Source organism: Lepidochelys olivacea (assembly GCF_965140295.1).
Source record: "Lepidochelys olivacea isolate rLepOli2 genome assembly, chromosome: 3".
NCBI lineage: Eukaryota > Metazoa > Chordata > Testudines > Cheloniidae > Lepidochelys > Lepidochelys olivacea.
The window spans coordinates 180,357,844-180,378,886 of NC_140413.1; the positions used below are offsets into that span (position 1 = coordinate 180,357,844).

The window sequence follows — 21,043 nt, forward strand, 5'->3', positions numbered from 1 at the left end:
AATAAAATTGGTAAATCTCTTCTTCCACCTAATTCTGTATATAGTTGGGTTTGTGGGACCTTTGAACAATAAAATCAACATGATAATTATCTCATTTTTCTGTATATACTGTTCCCTCCTCCCAAAACTTGTCCTTAAAGACAATTCATTACACGTTGAACCAAATCTGGATACCAGTGAAAATAATGGTGCAGGATTAGCCCCCAAAACACTTCTTGGGAACTCTGAGCTTCACATATTATTCTGAGCTACATTTTACAAAAGGTATATATGTATGATAGATTTAAATTGGGATACCGAATACAGATAATTTAATGGATCTGATGTTGGACTTGGCTTTAGGATGCTAGGGCTATTCAGTTCTTGCACATATTGGAGAATAATATTTGATAAAAACAGACAAATTATTTTTGCAATAACTACATTTATTCTTAATTTAATACTTTGACAGAATGCAATTGTAACTTGTTTTTTATGTACTGTATATCACAGCAATATTATGCGTAGTAATGATGCGTGGCTAATGTGCTTTTTTTAAAGGGAAATTGTTTAGGCTATTAAATCAGATCTACTTAAAAATCACATTCTAACAGAAGAATGACTCTTGAACACAGGGTTAAATTATTTCCTGGCACAGTGCCACTGAAGTCAAGGAAGTAATGGGAGCAGAGAATTTGGCTTATCTCTAATTTTAAAAAATGCATCGCTTAGTTGATCCAAAACCACCACTTTTTGGTGCTGTCTGCATTTTGTGCATTCAGCGCTTTCAGCTCCTCATTCTGATTTCTTGCCCTGTCCTGATCGGGCAAAAGGCATAACTGCAGCAAATTTCCAGCAGAAGTTTTTTCAGCGGGGAAAAAAAATTATGTGCAGCACATGAATTATGTGCATGCGCGCAGTGATGCAGAATCCCCCCAGCAGTAAATGTTGGTGGAGAAGCCTTATTTTTAGACTGCTATGTTTGAAAATATTAGACTACATGTATACAAATAATTCATAAAATCTTTATTAATGTATTGCAAGTTTAAATAACTTCATTTTTTGCTGACACAATGTTAGCTTCTGGTGCTGCAGACACTTACGCACATGCATAACTAGAAGCAGATAAGTAGTCCCATATAAGTCAGTGGAACTGTTCATGTGAGTAAAGTTATGTGCCTGTTGAGTGTTTGCAGGATCAGGGCCTGAATTTATTTTTTTTCATCTCTGGCAGTTTTGTAAAATTCAAATAAGATACCACAGCAGTATTAACATGTTTCGGGGGTTGGGAATACAGGAATTTTGTTCCTTATTAATTTTAATCTAAAATTGCAATAGCATAGATTTTCAAAGTAGTTTTACAAAGCCTCAACCTAGTTTAAATTACAATTTAAATCACTCCATTAAAAAAACCCATGGATTTAAATTGGCTTGATTTAAATCACTCCACGCTGACTTGATCACATTAATTACTTGGAATTTTCTGAGAACATAGAGAATCTTCTAAGGGTCCATGTCTGAATTTTAAAAACCCTTCTAATTCCATATAGTAAATTTGAAGAATGTCTCCTGTGAAACCATCTTGTCTGATTAGCAGTTGGAGAAAATTAAAACCTGTTCAGTATAATTGGTGTTCTATGGAGAAAGTGTGTTTCATGTGCCAGAACCTCTTTCCCCTAAGGCTATTTTGTTTATTTGTCCATTTTTTTTTTTGCCATCCCTTTCAGTTTGTATTTCCTTTATTTTGTTTTTCAGTTAGGGCTGTTATTGTGGCTTTGCCACAAATCCAGAGTAAGGGGCAGCACATAGTTGTGCTGATCCAGGAACAAACTCTTAGTCACAATCTGATCTCCCATTCCCCACTTGATCTGAGTGGGAATAATTTATGCCAACCCTATAAATGACACAGATTACTTCCCCTTCTATGTTGGTTCAGCTGTGCTGGCTAGAGCATTGGGCAGATAAAGTCCAAAGTTCTGCCCACTCTTGCTGCTATGGCGATACAGATAGATCATGTAGGAGAGTAACGGACACTTTACACCTCCTTGCTCCTCTGAATGGACATGTTACTAGGGTGATGATTGTACACCTTGAGATTTTTTTTCTTGTCTATCTTTCCTTTCTTCCTTCTTTGTCTCTTACTTTGCTTCCTTCTTTCCTCTGTTTTTCTCTTATTGCTTTTTCCAACCAGTCCTCTTTTCCCCTTCCACTTTCCCCTTATTTTTAAATGTTAGATTTTCATAATCTGCTGTATATATTATATGTTGTAAGGTCCCTTTATAATATGACATTACTAACCCTTTTCCCCCCCCCCCACATAAAGCATCATGAACAAAATGTAGCAATCTACCCAAATCAAATTCAAATACAGACCCTTAAGGAAAAGACCCCTCTGTTTTTTAAGCAGCTTCTAAATGTTTCTTTTTACTTTACTGCTGTTGTCATTTGCTAAAGGAAGGTGCTGCTTCCCTGAGTGCTGATTCCAAAGTTACCATGGAACTATTTTGCCTTTGGTTATTTTTTTAAGGCAAAGATAATGATGACGACTGAATGTGATTTTGATCATTCATGAGGTACCATGTACCGGATATTTAAAGCAAGACAAAATGAAATTAATCAAATTATTTGTACAGTGCTTCAATAATAGGAGTTTATTCAGTTGCTAAATTACTAAGGTATAAAGTACATGGCTATCTATGATCATTTCCTGATTCCTACTATCAGATGAGCTGTATCCACACTACAGAAGACACATTTGTTGTTTCATATTATGAAAGTGGTAATTTGGTGATTACCTGGGAAGTTCTCTTATTGTTTAGGATGTTGGCTCTGGAGGGGTTGTAACCTTTGATAGGTAGGGAACTGGCAAAAGTGTTCTATGCTGAAGCTTTCAATAATGTCAGAATTTGTTATCTCTGACAGTTTGATATTGGTATTGGAGTGTGCATGCTGTACAGATTGATGTTTAATTAAACTATGCTCAAATCTTAAAATTTTCATGATGTTAAGCATACAGTGTGTGTATTATATATGCAGGGCTGGTTCCAGGCACCAGCATTCCAAGCAAGTGCTTGGGGCGGCAGTTAGAAAGGGTCAGCAGTTCCCCTGGCTGCGGCGGCAATTCGGCGGCAGCTTCTCTGTTCCGGCCACTGCCGCGGCAATTTGGTGGCAGCTTCTTCCTTTTGCTGGTCGCGGCGGCAGTTTTTTTCACTGCTTGGGGCCGCAAAAACTGTAGAGCCGGCTCTGTATATATGTGAAAGTTATAATGTGCATGCGTTTCTCTCATCATCAATATTCTTGAGTGTTACATTCGTTCTTCTACAGGATAGTAAACTCTTAAAAAAACCCTCTCCAAGCATATTGTAAAATTGCTTCAAAAGAATCTCTCAATATGCGCCATGTATCTAGAATCAGTTCAGAATTTTAATAAATAACCTGCCAGTTCAGTAATTTTCCTGAGTGAAAATGCTGCAGCAACATTTGGCTTAAATTTATTCCGCTTCAGCTAAAAGGGCATATTTCAGGAGAGGAAATCAGCAGGGACATAATTTTTTTTTAAACAGTGAAAGCATGTCCCTATGACTGTGCCTATTATAGCTAATATTTCTCTGGTCAGGCTGCAAATGATTTTGAATTGCTTGAGGCAGGAACTCATGCAGATCCTGAACTGCACATGTGAAATCATACATCTGGATAATAGCCAGAATGTGCTCTGCCATGTCTCCTATAAATTATGTATAAGGTTTGCAGTGAAGCAATGCCTAGGTTTTATTGTATTGAATTTCACTGCATACCTCTTAGACCATGTCTTTAAAAATCAATGAGCATCATTTCACTCTTCTGTCCTATTCTTAGTGTATAATAAATACAGTTTTTAGAAAATGAATCAGCCCTGCTAATGGTACTCAAAAATGTTGCAACAAATGAGGCAGGCAGCAGAGATGTAAATTCCAGATTGCCTCATAGAAGCAACATTCTGTAATCAAATTATTAACTAAAGGCCATAGGTGCAACCAACACACAAATGATTGGTTATATCATCATTCATTATCACAATATCATTAATAAAGACTAATCACACAGATTTTAAAATATGTCTTGCTGATAATTGCAATGAAGGCAAAGAAAAACTAATGATTTTCACCTTACCGTTTTATCTTTTAAATGAATCAAAGGTATCTAAATTGCTATGTAAGAGGAATACACTATTTGGATTAGATTACCGTGTGAATATATGCACAGATCTTTTAGCCTGCAAAGTCTTGATTGAAATCCAGTATAGAAGGAAATGGCTCTTAGTTATGAGATCTTAGGTGACAGCATTTCAGCATTCTAACACAACTGTCTTCTTTATTGCATCCCACAAAACATATCTGGACAAAGTAAAAGTAAAAGCAAGATCTTTTATTTTTTTTCAAAGTAAAAGAAAGATCTTTTTAAAATGGTTGTAATAGAGACTTAATGTCTCACACAAATCATGCTAAATATAAACCTTAAGGAAAAATGTTGAGAGGCTAACTGGTTGATGGCATTACTCTAACTTCAATACCCAGAAAGACACTGAGAAAAATTATTGAACAATCAATTTGTTCAAATCTGGAGGATAAGAAGATAAGTAATAGCCAGCAAGGATTTGTCAAGAATAAATAATGCCAAACCAACCTAATTTCCCTCTTTGAAAGGATAACTGGCCTAGTTGATGGAGGGAAGAAGTAGCTATGAGTTATCTGGACTTTAGTAAGGCTTTTGACACTGTCCTGCATGACATTTTAAAGCAAACTAGGGAAATATGGTCTAGATGAAATTACTGTAAGGGGGGTGTTAGAAGAAGGAGCAGGTTGACCCAGAGGCGGATATGAGTACAGGCTTCTTTATTGCGATATTTGTTCCCCTGGACCCAATTGTCCAGTAAGCCCTGGATTAATTACAGCACACTCTTTTTATTTAAGTTAGTATGTAAACGCCTACATCCATTACAGCACCCCCAAACCCCTTATTAAGTAATAGAAACACCAGTACTATGATTATACCCACCCCTATTGACTGATTACAGCATTATGCATATTATACACATTTTTACCTTGAACATTCATTTTTTTGCAGTGATTGTTGCTACAAATTCCCTTAATCAGCAATTCTCAGGAGAGGGAGGAAGGGGCCATGAGCAGTTCTCGTTTATGTAGCTGGCAAAGGAAGGGAGGAGAAGATAACACTTCTTTAGCCAAAGGTATCCTTTAGATCCCCACATTTTTATGCAGCTGCAACTCTTATTAATTCTTAACAAGGAGAAGGGAGGGGAAAGGGATAACACCTTTATCTATTAAGTGAAGGAATAGTGCATGCCTGTGCCTACTCCCTGATAACATGCCAGCAAACCAGCAGTTTTCCATGTCTGTAACTTAACCCTAACATATCCCAACACTCCGCCACTCTCTTCAAAGAGAGGCCCAGGCACCCCTCCTTCTCGCACACTGAATGGCGGGGCATTCAGCTCCAGCTAGCCTGATACCTTGGTCCACTGATCATGCTATGAGGAGAGAGAGAAGGCAGGTCATAAAAAGGGGTAAGCCACTGAATTTACAAATATGGCCTTCGGGGAGAGGCTAAGGCAGCACATAATTTTAAACGCTCCATAAATATGATTAATATTACAATTAATAGGAATAACATTCTTATAACATGAGTAATATGACCAAGAAGTGAATGAGTGTCCATTAGGTCTGTTCGAAGGGCACAGGCAACATTAGTCCACGCACAATTAGCAGGCAGTTTAGTAGCCAATTGGAAGGCATTAATTCCTTGAAGGGCCTCCTGGGCTGCCAACACCTGCGTTCAGCGTTGCTTGGCCCGGAGTTGCCCCTGGAGTGTTCATGTGCTCTTGTCCATATCATGAGTCCATTGAATATTTAGAGAGAAATGTGATACTGTCCAAACCAGCTTGACCACTTGGCATGGAATTGGGTAATGCACTGGTTCGATTGTCCACAGCAGTGGGTTCCACAGATCCATTCATGCACCAAACTCCCAATGACAGCATGTAGATGTGTGTAATTGTGCCAGATGTTGGTGCACTTGTACTTCCAAGTGTTATATTACAGAATTATGCATACTTTTAGCAGAACATTTCATACCCCATATACATTACACCCAATTGTTCACCCTTGGCACAGGCCATTGGGTCTGCTTCTGTATGGCCATTGGGGAGGGGCACATTTATTTTATTTTTTTTTGGATAAACAATTACTTAATTTAATTATTGTCCATTTTACACCATTCCATTTTTCCTGTTTATTCCCCAGTGGTTCCCAGTGAGCTTCTCCCTTTCTTATTATTTCCATAGGGCTTATGGGGACCACCTTAATTGCCATCTCATTCCAAGGTACCACTGCAACTATTACCCAGGTGTTAGCCCCTTAGCTGAGCATTTTGCATTTCCAGACACACCTCCTATTTCCAAGTTAGCCTTTTGAAGCCGTCCCCCACCCATGTCACAAGGTTCCCTATTTGTTGAGTTAACCGCAGGTTCACTTTTGCCGCTCTTTTCCATTCCATTGCAACGGCAGATAGTTGCTGTGCCGGTAGTTCATTGATTTGTTGTTGAAGTTTTACATTTTGGCTTATTAATTACTTAGTTATTCAACGGTTCCCCAGATTCCATACACCCAACCCTGTGCTTCCTACTGCCTATAGAGCCCTTCTGCAGTGACAATTCCATATATATTCCCTTACCCACTAATTAAATTGTTGCTTCAACCCTTCTGTGTATGTGCTGCATTCTGTGGAGTGTACCACTCATCCATGTAATGGACCGAAAGGACACACAGATGAGCTCTGGTTGCACCCACTCCTACAGTGGCTTCCGCATGTTTGCCCATAAGGAAGTATTTCCAGCTGCAGGCTGCGGCCAGCTTAAATCAGGATCCTTTAGCTTGGCATCCATATTACCTGTAGGGATACATTCTGCAAAGCGGTTAAACTGTCATATTCCCAACGTTCCAGGGGAGACTTCATGCTCAGTCTGGTATGTACATAATTGCAAGCCTAAGGATTATTCTTTATGGAGGTAACATTATGATTACACATGGTAACACCACACCCCAATTGTGGAACCCCATAACCCAGACACCCCAGGAGACCAGAGGGTTTATACGTTTTTGGGGCCCTCCGTGACAAACAACATGTCCAGATGACTGTGTTTCCCACTGTCATTTGTTATTACATATGCTAAGGAGTACTATTCAATATTTCCTGATAAATTTGATATCCTCCACCGGGTTAGGATCCCCACTTCAATTCATACACTACATACCAACATTGCCAAATTCCCATGGGGGATTAGTAGTAGTTTTCTACTGATAAATCTTTAAAGTTCTCCTTTGCTTCATTACCGCCACTTAGGGGTGTAACTGTTCACGTGTTTCCTTTTTTTGCTATTTTACATCGCGGGATCTGGGCAGGGTTTACAATAGTGACAATTGTGATTAGCAACAATGATTATTCCATTCCAGGCTAGGGAATCCTTGGTTTCCCCTTTGTAGGTCCACCTGTAATATGCATGTAACAATTTATACATTTTCCTTTTTAACCCCCATTCTGAGCCTTTTTATTTGCGTGTAATAAACCCATTTCCATTCTCCATTTTTTGTTTTTTAATATCAGCAGGCTGGGGTTCAACTGGTCAAAGACTGGGTAAGGAACCCTTCATTTAGGAGCTGGGAATGGATGGTATTCTCCTGGAATGCGGTACATCACTTGATTCCCCTCATTGGGCCAGACCGTGCTTTTCAGGCGGGTTATACCATGCACTAATCTTTGCTGCTATATGCATTAATTTTCCTTGTACAATATTCATCAAAATAACAGTAATAACAAGACAAGCAACACAAAACACACAACACAATCTTCATTGCGACAGTAGACCCATGGTGTTCTGGGTTGTTCTTCCACTGGTGCCAGCTTGCCCACAGTATCTGAAAAACAAAATAAACATTTCCCAGCCCCTTGGTGGGGACAGATTATTGCTTAAAAGTACCCCTTTCTTTTTACAATTATTTTTGCTGACTTCAGGAAAACAGAAGAATTACCTTAATACCTTTTTGTTTTATTTTATAGGCAGGCTAGGGTTTTACCCTTAAAGGGAAAGGGTGAATTATTCCACTGTTCATTTATGAAATTCATGAGGTTGTGTACCTCAGTTTCCCCTTTTGTACAACAGACCAGGTTTATTTATTATTTGCAGCTTCTTTGTGCTGCCATTTGTGGGCAGTTCTTTTCTTCCCCTATTAGCTAGGTGATTTGCATTTACACAGACACTGTCTGGCTTGCTTTTGGATTCAAAGCTATTAGCAGCTCAGAGGCTCTGTCTTAAAAGGGACACAATTAATTTCCACCAGCGTTTTGATTACTTTTCACTTTTAACTTCTGCTTTCAAAACACACAGCCATCTGCAAAAGAAAAAAAAACAACCTAGTGTGGCTCCTTTTGGAACCCTAATAGGATTTTAATTATGGAGCATGTTTTGTTTGCATTTTACCCCTTCTACAATATACACTGCACATATTTTGGGAAAATGCACACCCCCCTCCACTATTCAACTCTACATTATATTAGCCACATCAACTTTTACACCAGGGGTAACTGCCTCCCGCGTGCTCACAGAGTTCTCATGCACCCCCACCAAAGCGACAGTCTGATCACCCAGAGCCACCCCAAGGCTCCGTGTTTCTAACATTGCTCCCTTATACATTTCACCCTTGCCTTTCCTTCAGAGGTACAGTGTTTTTTAATTTTTTGTTTTTCTTCTGCAGTTTTTAGCTGCTATTTATTACTAAAAAGATCCAGAATCTCTCCCCATTCTTCCAGTTCTGGCTGCCCTAGCTAGGAACACATTTTTTGGTTCTTATTTAAAAAGATATTATACCTTATAAAAACCATGGAAGTATCCAAAGGTTTAAATGCTAAATACCAAAGCCACATTACACTATCTGCCCATGTCTAGCACAAGAGTCTATCAGTGTTGCAACTTTGAATGAGAGATTGAAATGGAATTTTAGTATCATTGGGTTTTTTTAAATTTAAAAAATAAAACCAAACCAATTTATTTTAAACCTACAAACAGGATTTTATAAACCATGAGTGCTGGGTTAGGTCCTTAAAACATTACGTAGTTATACAAAAAGATTCACACGCAAAAATTCTTTTTTGCTTAACGCCGCTTGCACTGCTTTTATTATGTTTTATATAACTCTTACATTCCATCTTGTACAACTTGAGACAGTCCAGTTAAGTTCCAACAGAAACACCTTACATTTTTTTTAGTGACTTTGATTAACTCGTCTAATAGTCCAATAATATAGATCAGAGTATCTGGCTGATTGCTGCCTGCAGCAGTCCTTTACAGACCATTTCTGTGGGAAAAGAGCCCATTTCCCCTTAGAATACCTGTAAAGGCTCCTGGGGACAAAAACAGAGTGGTGGTAGTAGCCACTTAACCCTCCTGGATAATTTGATTAACTACCAGGATTTTACCCAATGTGACTGTACTGAGTTGCACGTATATTTACCTTTACATAACAGGGTTTTATTTGTGAATTGAACATTTTTTTATAACACCACAATTGTTACTTTTTAACATTTTTACAACTCCCAACGATTTATTTTCCTTTAAGCTTCCCCCAAACTTTATAGTATTAATTTTTACAAAGCTACTTGCAACTATTCTTTCAATTATACTTTAAATAATTCACTTGTGGATTTAATTCGTTAAGGTGATATATTTTGCTTGTAACAACATAGCCACCCAGTACAATCTCTGCAACACAGCTGCCCTGCCCTGTGCTTCCTTTACCTTGGAGTTATTTAAAAAGGCGTAAAACATTTGTTTCTAGGGTCACCCGTGGACTTTTTACTTACAATTTTTTAATGAAATGCAGCAGACTTCTGTCATGCTTTGTCCAAACAAACTTTTCACTAAGTATCTAAAGTACCGTCTATTAAAACTTCAGAAAACCAAAAGTGTGGGGGGGGGGGGAGAGGGAAGGGCAGAAAGAGATAGAGAGAGGGAGAGAAATGGGGGTCGGGGAACAAGAAGTTTGCTTTAAGGCGTCTACTTGACCCTTGAGGGTCAGGTTCTTTGACTTAAGACGATTAAAATCGTCCATAGATTTTCAGCTATTCTGACTGGCAGCACACTGTGATGATTTACCATGTTCTGTTCCTCAGCAATTTGCTGCAGAGTTTTCACTTTGCTTCTAAGATGGGTAACCTCCTCCCATAAACCTGACAGATTCTCACAGAGACCCTGTAACAAAACAGCCTTTTTCTTATCCTGGGAGCACCTGGATGCCAGGGCAGCTTCCACCCACCCCTGGATGGCTGGCCTATCCTGACAATCCCTGGAGGGAGCCACATAAGGACCCCCCCTACCCCACGATCTTCCCAACAGTTTATTAATAAACTCCTTAACCGGGGTTGCAGTAAAGGGCCCATTCAAGTTCAATTTACTCATTGAATCCATGGTGAGACTGGTGGTCAGGCACGACTCTCCCCTGGGATCCTGTTCGTGATGCCAGAGGTTAGAAGAAAAAGGAGCAGGTTGACCCAGAGGCGGATATGAGTACAGGTTTCTTTATTGTGGTATTTGTTCCCCTGGACGCAATTGTCCAGTAAGCCCTGGATTAGTTACAGCACACTCTTTTTATTTAAATTAGTATGTAAACGCCTACATTCGCTACAACACCCTAAAACCCCTTATTAAGTAATAGAAATTCCCATACTATGATTGTACCCACCCCTATTGACTGATTACAGCATTATGCATATTATGCACACGTCTTTACCTTGAAAATACATTTCTTTGCAGTAATTTGTTGCTACAAATTCCCTTAATCTGCAGTTCTCAGGGGCAGGAGGAATGGGCCATGACCCAGGGGTCGCTTATGTAGCTGGGAAAGGAAGGGAGGAGGAGATAACACTTCTTTACCCAAAAGGTATTCTTTAGATCCCCACATTTCTTATGCAGCTGCAACACTTACCAATTCTTAACAAGGAGAAGGGAGGGGAAAGGGATAACACTTTATCTATTAAGTGAAGGAATAGTGCATGCCTGTGCCTACTTCCTGATACCATGCCAGCACACCAGCGGTTTTCCAGGTCTATTAGTTAACCCTAACATATCCCAACAGGGGGTGCACAACTAGTTGAAAAACCATACTAAGAATAATTATTAATGATTCACTGTCAAACTGGGAGGTCATAGCAAGTGGGATCCCATAGGAGTCTGTCTTGGGTCTGGTACTATTCAAAATTTTAATTAATGACTTGGATGATGGAGTGAAGAGTATGCCTATAAAATTTGAGGATGTCACCAAGCTCAGAGCCGTTGCTAGCACTTTGGAGGAGCGTATTAGAATTCAGAATGATCTTGATAAATTGGAGAATTGGTCTGAAATCAACGAGATGAAATTCAATAAAGACAAAGGCAAAGTACTGCACTTAGGAAGAAAAAAAATCAAATGCACAAATACAAAATAGGAAATAACTGGCTATGTGGCAGTACTGCATACTTTAATCAGCACTGGTGAGGCCTCAGCTGGAGTATTGTGTCCAATTTTGGGCATCACACTTTAAGAAAGATATGCATAAATTGGAGAGATTCCAGGAGAGAACAGCTGAAGTGATAAAAAGGTTTAGAAAATATGACTTATGAGGAAAGACTGAAAGAATTGGGCATGTTTAGTCTAGAGAAGAGAAGGCTGGGGGTGGGGTGGGGCTGAAAGAAGTTTTCAAATATTTAAAAGTGGAAGCTGATCAGTTGATTATCTGATTATCTGACCAGCTAAGTATAGGAGAAGTAATTGCCCTAGTTTGCAGCATAAAAGATTCAGGGTAGATACTAAAAGAAACTGTCTAATTATAAGGATAGTTAAGCATTGGAACAGGTTACCTAAAGAGGTTGTGGAATCCCTGTCAATGAAGGATTTTAAAAACAGGCCAGACAAATACCTGCCAAGTATGGTCTAGTTCTACTTAATCCTTCCTCAGCACAGGGGATGGACTAGATGACCTCTCAAGGTCCCTTCCAGCATTATACTTCTATGATTCTGTGAATTTCAAGACATTTCCAGGATTCTCAGAAATGGGGAGCATTTTGATCCAAATGTTATGTACATTGTCTATAAAAATGAATACATTTAATATATTAAAGAGAAGTGTAATGAAGTGTGTATCCTGTCTTCTTATAACAGAGACATGAGAGACTGGGAAATGGGACAGTATTTCAATGCAGGCTTTCACTTCTAGGTTAGCAATTTAAATGTGAATGAACAAGTGGTGACTGAATATGTGAAAATGTGAAATGAATTGTTAGTCTCAGTTCAGTACTTGTTTGGTGTTGGAGAGATGTACACCAGTAAACTGGTATTAATTATTAGTTTCAGTAGAGAGTCCAGGGATTGAGAGGAGAACAACCTTGCCACATCTAGGTGATCCATACAAAGCTGGTTTGAAGCATACTGGCAGGACATTATGAGTAGAGCCTTGCACTGATAAAAAAATTGTATCTGCACCCGATCTGTGGTCCGCAAACATGATCCACGGGTATCTGCAGGTTTGAGGGTTCTAGATATAAAATTTGGAACCACATCCATCCACAATCCACAAACATGGTCTGCCGATATCCACATCCATGGGATATAAAACGGATATCTGCAGATTTGCAGGTCTCTAAGTATGAGAAAGCTTGACCTGCTGCTGCCTTGGCTGCAGCTGTCCTTTGGATAATTAGAAGGCCTAATTTTCCAATGCTACACTGATCCAGCATCTTTCACAAACATTACTTAAACTAAAAATTATTGCTGGTATAATTTAATTCAGTTTCTTCTTTAAATAAATTTTCAGGAACAAAAATGCAAAAGTTTTAAAGTTAAATACTGATCTCTTTTGGGGAATAAAAATTACTTGAGTGACATTTTAAGGTGATGCTTTCTAGAAACAGTCACTGTTGCAATAGTCTAAAATGGTTTGTTACAAAAGGTTCTCTAGTCTGATTTCTATAGTAACTTTAGCAGTGTATTTTCAGTATTATTTTAACAAATGTCTTGTTTTCTGTGTGATATTGTAGGTTTTATGGTTTAATTCCTATTCTTCTGAAGTATGGGATCCACTTACTCGAGATTAATTTAGGATACTGCCTGCATCACAAAAAGTTTTATTGGTTTCGGCACTTCTTGAAGGTGGGCTGCCCAATGCCTTCTGGGGAACGCTCACTGGAGTTTACAAAATATGCCGTTAAAGCGCAGGAACAGAACAAAGAATGGCTACCATATCTATTGTTGGCTGGATTTAATCCACTGAATTTGTTGTGCAGACTGTGGTAAGAAAGATAATACTGCCTTGTATTTTAGATGTTGTGTACTAAATACTGATCTCCGAATTCATGACTAACGTAGCTTAACAAATGCTTTCACTGAGCAGCACATCGTAACCAGTGCTTACAGTGTGTTCAGGTGACAATGGGTTTCAGACCCAGGAAGTAAAATATCTCATCAGCAAGCGAGATTGCTGAAGGGTAGGTGGCACATTTTAGTACCTCTGGGTGAAAACACCTTCTGATTTGCTGCTTTGCCCACTTGCCTACCTCCTGGGAAATAGCAGCCAATCAGAGCTGCTGCAGGAAACAGGCCGAGCGCTGCCCCCTTCTGTCAGGAGCCCACACTGTTTTCATAGGACAGCAGGGAGCGGGAAGAGACCAGCTGCACAAGGTGACTTTGCCCTCTCCTACCTCTTGCCCCTCTGTGAGCTATTGGATGGCTCCTCTCCTCCCTCCCCCTTCTTTCCCCGCTTCCTCCCAGCAACACCCAGCCTGGTAAGAGGGAGAGGTGACCTTGCTGTACACCTGCCTGCCCAGTCTGGGAGAAGGGGATGGAGAACCCCAGGAGCTGCAGGAGGAACAGAGGTGAGGCTTGGGGGGGCAGGAGTAATGGGGACAGAACAGATGGGGGCACAAATGGTATGGGGACTGGAGGAGGCTAGATTGAGGGGGCAGGATTGATTTGGGGATTGAAGGGCAGAATTAGTTCGCTAGGAGCACAGGCAGATGTAGAGGTGATGACAGACCCCTCCACATTTTTCAGATCACTTTAAACACTGATCATAATTCAGTTATCTAACTCAGGATCATGACTGAGAGAGATTTCAAATGTCTTGAGTGAAAAGTTCACACAGAAGGCCAGGGTTCAATGTTAAGAAACTTTTCCCTTTATCTGGGAAGAGAGCCAAAGCAAGGCTTGAAAGCTTTATTTACTCCAGGGAATAGGGTCTCTGCATTTTTCACTGAACAGGCTTTTTTCCCTATCAGTTCCCTCCTCCTGGGAACATGGTGTGCTACCCACCCCAAATCAAATGAAGTACGTAAATGCAATAAAACAATGGCATAAGAAAAATCTCAGATAATTCTGGGTCAAATGGGAATTTAAACAGTGTGGGAGGGGGAATCCCTCTAGCATTAAATTCAGTGGCAGGGGGAGAAGGAAGTGGGTAAAATTGCAGATTGTCATTGTCACTTGATTTTTTGCCTTAGTACCATAAATTTTATGTTGTTTTATACAAAGTGTGGATTAATACATTTCAGATAAAAATAACTGGATTGACTGCTTTTACGTTTAATTAGGCATTATAGAAATTATTGTAGTATTTAAAGGGGTCAATATATTTATGTTTTATTCTGATTATTTTTTCCTTTTTTCCATGTTGTCATGCAGAGTTGAAACTTTGACTCTGCACTTCCATATGTATGCCTTGTAACAAAATAATTTGAAACTATACAAACACGTGAAATAGAAATAATGGATTAGACAGAGTCCACTGATTTGGCATATTCACAAAACTTTGCATATCCTGTTAGGAATTCCATTTACTTGTAATCTTTAATTTGTATAGAAAGAGCTGAATTTTAGTGTCCGCTCAGTTTTAAACATTGATCTGTTTTCAATTTTGTGATATTATAGTTGAACTTGTCATACTGCTTACAATGTTAACTTCATCATTAGACTGATTTTCTTGATTTAGTGAAATTTTATATTCATTGATTTTATACTCAGCAGTTAAAGCAACATATTTTAAGCCTGACATGATAAATGTTATTTGTGATTACACTGTACTTACAAATAAAGAGCAGTGTATGATTACAAGAGTAAAGACTATAAAAGCCCTAATTTTTTGTGACTCTTCTTGTCCATTTGTATTGTATGTAACAATTTTTAAAATTGTCAGCTAAATTACAAGTACTTTTATACACATTTCTTGACTTAACTTGTTTAAAAACATTCTTGTTAAAATAACTGCCTGTTACTTTGTAATCTACAGATTTGATATATTTTTGCAACTTTAAATGCAATGCTAGTTTTTTTTCCTCCTGGAAAATACTGGCAGAGTAATAGAAAGTAAATGCCATCTGTGCATATGGTTGAGTAACTGTCACTGGCTTAGGGTTGTACAGCTGTACAATATAATGGTCAGTGTACTACAGTAACAGTAAATTTTAGTGGGAGTACCAAAAGTGGTAAGCAAACTCCCCATGGCATTAAAGAAAGCAGTGCAATCAGATTCATAACTCCTGTGCCGTGTTCAGATAAATTCATGAAAATGACTCTGTTGGTCACACCTGAACTAAATTAATGCTGAAAAATGAAATAATAGAAAAAATAGAACAGGCAAGGAAGTTTTTTATTATTAATTTTAATCACCCAGTACATTTGTGTGTTTCACAGCATTTTATGTTTTATACTATTGGTTGAGTCAGATGAAAATGGAAGAATACATATATAGCATAGAAATTATTATGTGAAAGTGCAAGTATTATATTTCAGTACATTTCAAATACCTTTTTTAAAAAATAACTTCTTTAGACTTCCTGTGTAACCCATTTATCCTGTGAAGGCTATTGTTTACCATTTTTTACACATTTTCTTGGAGAAATGAGATATAAATCACCCTAAAATCAGTTTTCAGAGTAACAGCCGTGTTAGTCTGTATCTGCAAAAAGAAAAGGAGTACTTGTGGCACCTTAGAGACTAACACATTTAAATTTAGAGGCTAAAATCAGTGTGTGCATAAAACTCAAATCTTTTTTTTTTTATTCCTTAGGTTTTGGTTTGATTATTTTTTAAATTAAAATAAGCCATTAAACATTTTTTCCATATGTGATGGAAAGACTAGGCATTAATGTGAGACATTCATTCACCCTGGTGGTGAGAGACCTTATAAAAACCTAGGTAGAGATGGAATAAGCAATTATTACAGAGAAAAATACTGCCTATTACTAAGGCAAATACATTTTAGGAATGCATACTTTCTCTTATAGCTTAATTCTAAAAGTAATGGAGGAAGATATAATTGCTTTAGTAAAGTGTAATGCTGTCAAAGTTATTTTAGAATTCCCTTTGATGTTTTGTTATGCTTAGGATGTAGATTTCCAGAAACTTGTTACAAAAACATAAATCTTTCAATATGTTTCCTCCTCTCCCCCAAGATTATCTTTAAGGTAGTGTGTACAACAGTTGACAAAGTTATACGGTAATTTTTTATTGTGTAGGATTTATTCTGTGAATGATGACGTCCTTAATTTCACTCTGGAATTCACTAACTGGAAAAGGCTTCCTCCAGCTGTAGAACAAAATCTCTCTGACTACAAAGAAACCTCCACCTGGATTCCACATAACCATTTTGGTAAGTAATCAGCTAATTTCTGCACATACCAATTTCCAGAATTTAAGAGGGAAATAGCTCTTTGGAACAATATGTGAAGACTGCAGAATGTAAAATTAAATTGGATAGAAATTGTGTTTTTATACCTGGGGAAGCCAGTAGTTGTCCTAAACTAAGATCATATTTGAATTAATAAAATAAACAGTATAGTAAATGAAATACATAATGTGTTTCAAACTGATACTTTTAGTCAGGATTATCCTCTCCATGTAATTACTGGTATACAGATTAAATAAAAAGTTGTCTAAGGTAAATACGGTTTCAAGTGCCCTTAAACATGAAAAGGCAGCAGGATGGCATCATAACACACATGTATGAAACGCAATTCAGAGAGCCTGTTGTTGGGAAAGATTTTGAGGACTGTAAACTAGTTAACCTTGATCTTATTAAGTAACCTGTACAGGTCAGTTGGCTTGACAACTGGTATGGAAAAGTCTTAGTAGCTAGTTCAAGAGATTAGGTAGGTATGTCCTTTGGAGGGTGGGTGTAAAATATATTGTAAAGGCATCAAGTATAAGTTAATAGTGGAACTTACTAAAATGATTTGTTCTGCCTCTTAGAAGATTTAAGGGGAGATGATGGATATTACTTGATTACTTTTTCTAGACAATGGTCCCTTAACTTTGCTTATTGAATTTGATTTATACACTCAATACAAAAACGCCTACCCACTCATCTAAGCACTTTTGACAGTAATTAAAAATACAAACCATATAAATATTCTAATAAATACCTAGAAATCCAGCAGCCTCTCTTCCCTCCTATAATTAAAATATAGTCAACCAAAAATGAATAAATATATTTCCACAAATACTATCTCTCGCCACACACACCCTTCCCAAAAGCCAGTCAGAACAAATGGGCTGTGCAGGACTGAGCTATCTGAAAAATTATGCAATACTCTTTCCTATTGATTCATTGTAAAACGAATTCCTTTTTAAAGCAGTGCTATAATGTCTACAAAGGATTGTTTTTATGTTTATTTTATAAGATTTTCCTTGGAGTAGTGTATTTAATACTAATCAGCATATCTTATTGGAGTGGGAGAAGGCTTTGCATAAAGAAATGTACTTGATCAAAGTTTTTCTGTGTTCCCTTAGTTATTAGTGAATATATTCATATTGTAATAAAGGCTGATTTCTTTGCAGTCTATTTCTTCCTCCTGCTTAATCCTTCGGTGGAGTTTTAATTCTGTGTTTTGTTTAGAACATCAGTCTGTTATAGAAATTAATGTGATGTCCTAAATTTAGCATTAGGACTTCACTGCAGGATCAGCTAGGAGAAAGACAGGTTATTACTCATAATTACCAAGCATACTAAGAAAAATGTGAAAAAACATGAAATGGTTTCTTATATATTTTAAGTTTTCCTAGTATGAAAAAGTATGAGAATGATTATACATTTAGCAGACTTAAATGTGTTCCATTTAGGAGCTAGAATATGGGGCCAGTTAGTAACTCCTAAATTTTTGGTAGTCTTCCTTGGTGGTCTTAGTCAAATTGTAGAAGGTAGAAGCAGACCATCCTCAGACAGTGATTTCCCAGGGCCAGAATGCTTGCATAATCAAGCCTAGTGAGAAAAGTCAGAGACAGAGAGAGAGATCATCCTAGGCACCTCACAATTTTTTTTGTTTGTTTTTTTACTTCTCAGTCAGCTCTAGTCAGAAAGAGAGGAAAAGCAGGCATGCTGAGGTACTTCCTGCACGTATGTGGCATATTACACTGGACATTTGAATGTTAGTAGGTCTTGAATGGTACTAAGAATCCCAAAAGATTTAATATCCGAAATTAAAAATGAAGTATTTGTGCTAAATATAAAAGAACCTGTCATTACAGTTCAGTTCTGATATGTTTGTTTCAAACACTCCAAACTGAGAACATTAATCACTGTAGGTGAAATTCACCCCAGTGCAGAGGATTAGTACAGGTCTATGTAGAACTTAACTTCTACGTCAGGCCTATTTTGATGCTTTAGTGGATCTCTATGAGTATGTCTACGCTGCAATTAAAAACCCATGACTGGCATGTGCCAGCTGACTTGGGCTAAGGGGTTTGGGCTAAGGGGCTGTTTAATTGCACTGTAGACCTATGGGTTCAGGCTGGAGCCCGGGCTCTAGGACCCTCCCACCATGCAGGGTCCTACAGCCCGAGGCTCCAGCCTGAGCCCAAACACATACACTGCAGTTAAACAGTCCCTTAGCCCAAGTCAGCTGGCATGGACCAGCACAGATGTCTAACGGCAATATATACCCTATATCAGTGGTTCTCAAACTTTTGTACTGGTTCTCAAACTTTCACTTAGCAAACCTCTGAGTGCGCCCCCGCCAAATTAAAAACACTTCTAAAATATATTTAACACGATTATAAATGCTGGAGGCACAGCGGGGTTTGGAGTGGAGGCTGACAGCTTGCTACTCCCTGAGGGGTCCCAACCCTTAGTTTGAGAACCCCTGCCCTATATGGTGTACAGGCAGCATTTGTACTCTTAGGGTATGTCTACATTGCAATGTAAGCCCAGGGTTAGTAGAACTTGAGTTAGCAGACCCTGGGTTTGTTAACTGAGGGCTTGAGCATCTACACTTATTTGTAACCTCAGGGTAGGAATTGTTGGACCGTGGGTCTCAACGTGGGGCTCCAGCATCTATGCTGTATTATGTGGGCCCAAGTCCAACTACCCATATCCCAGACTTTCTAATGCCCTCCCAATAATATGGCCATTCTAGCCCTTTGTTCATGGTGCAGCATAGAAAATCCTGACTGTGTGCCAAACTTGACTGTTCAGAGGGAAAAAAAAAGTCAGCTTGTGGGATTGTGGAATATTTTTGGTGGACTCCTAGAGCACGAGTCCAGCGGAGCTGCATCTACCCTGCAAAATGATAGGACTTGAACCCTGTGTCCCAGCTTGACTCAGGCTCGGACCCTCTTCCCTATGGGGTCCCAGGATCTGAGTTGTGTGAACGGAAGGAGGATCAGGCTTGAGCCTGTGTTTGCAGCTTGGGTTTACACTGCAGTGTAGACATTACACAATTTTGTCAACAAAAGGCAGCTTTTCTCGACAAAACAGTGGAGGTATACACACTACAGTGCTACTTTTGCCTACAAAACTCTCTTGTTTTGGCAACAAAATAAAACCACCTCAACCAGACGCATAGAACTTTTTGCAGCAGAGTTTTATCGACAGACTTGGAATATGCATGCCATCTCTCACCCCAGGGCAGTTAGGGAATCCCATTTCTGCAAAGCCGTCCACTATTTCACACACATTGCCAAGAGTCACAGTCTTTTGTAGTAGGATGCAATTAATAGCTCTGCACACTTACGTTAACGCAGCCCCAATGGTCGACTTCCTGACTCTAAACCAATACCTGACTGACTGGTAGCAGTCTGGAGTTGCCACATGCTTCCACATTGAGAGGGCTGCTCTCATTTTGGTGTCCTTGCACCTTGGGACTAGGGCAAGTTTCCAAAGGAAGGTGGCTTTCCGCATCTGAAAGTTCTGCAGCCACTGTTCATCATCCCAGACCTGTATAATGATGTGATCCCACCACTCAGTGCTTGTTTCCTGAGCCTAAAAGCGATGGTCCACTTGTTTAGCTGCTCTGTCAATGCCAAAAGTAATCTGATGTCGTTTCTTTCCATAGCATACAGCAGGTCAGGCAACTCAGATATCTGTTCAGATTGGAAGCTCATGATATACTGCATGACCACCTGTGATGTGTTAATGACAGTTACCACAACAGTAGAGAGCGGTGCAGGATCCATCTTTTCACACAGAGAGGGCGGGCGCACAGTAAACGGGGGCCAATGAAAAATGCTGCAAAATGCAGTCGAAAGCCCACAGAATGCTGGGACAGAAAGAACTGCATCATGGGACATTGAGCCTGCACCCATGATGCGCTGCGATCCACTCCGCCGTCGCACAAGTTCTAGCTGCAGAAGGTGGCAAGTAGCACAGTGGGATAGCTACCCACAGTGCACTGCTCTCACTGTTGATACTAGAGCACCAGCTGTGGACATGCTCTGCCGAGACGAGGAGCGTAGTGTGAACATGCAATAGCAATGTTATTATAGCGCTTTTTGATCATCGACATAACTTTTGTTGACAAAACTCTGTAGTATAGACAAGGGCTTAGTGTCTGCATAAGGAAAACTGAAAGTGTAAAATGAAACCAAGATTGTAATGTGATAATAGCAAAATATAAGGTGCTTTAGTGATTTTTTTTCTTTAAGTGGACAGCTGAGGAAAAAAGAAAAGATCACAGAATATCAGGGTTGGAAGGGACCTCAGGAAGTCATCTAGT

The 21,043-nt window shown here is 39.0% G+C and overlaps 1 protein-coding gene across 2 annotated transcripts in view; it reads left to right on the forward strand.

Annotated features, from left to right (window-relative positions):
* Positions 1-21,043, forward strand: part of ASB3 (ankyrin repeat and SOCS box containing 3) — a 130,048-nt gene that overhangs the window by 98,990 nt on the left and 10,015 nt on the right. For both annotated transcript variants that reach the window (XM_084623785.1, XM_084623784.1), the window contains 2 exons: positions 13,100-13,351; positions 16,571-16,704. In XM_084623785.1, the coding sequence (XP_084479911.1) occupies positions 13,100-13,351; positions 16,571-16,704 (386 nt within the window). The remainder of the gene's footprint in view (positions 1-13,099; positions 13,352-16,570; positions 16,705-21,043) is intronic.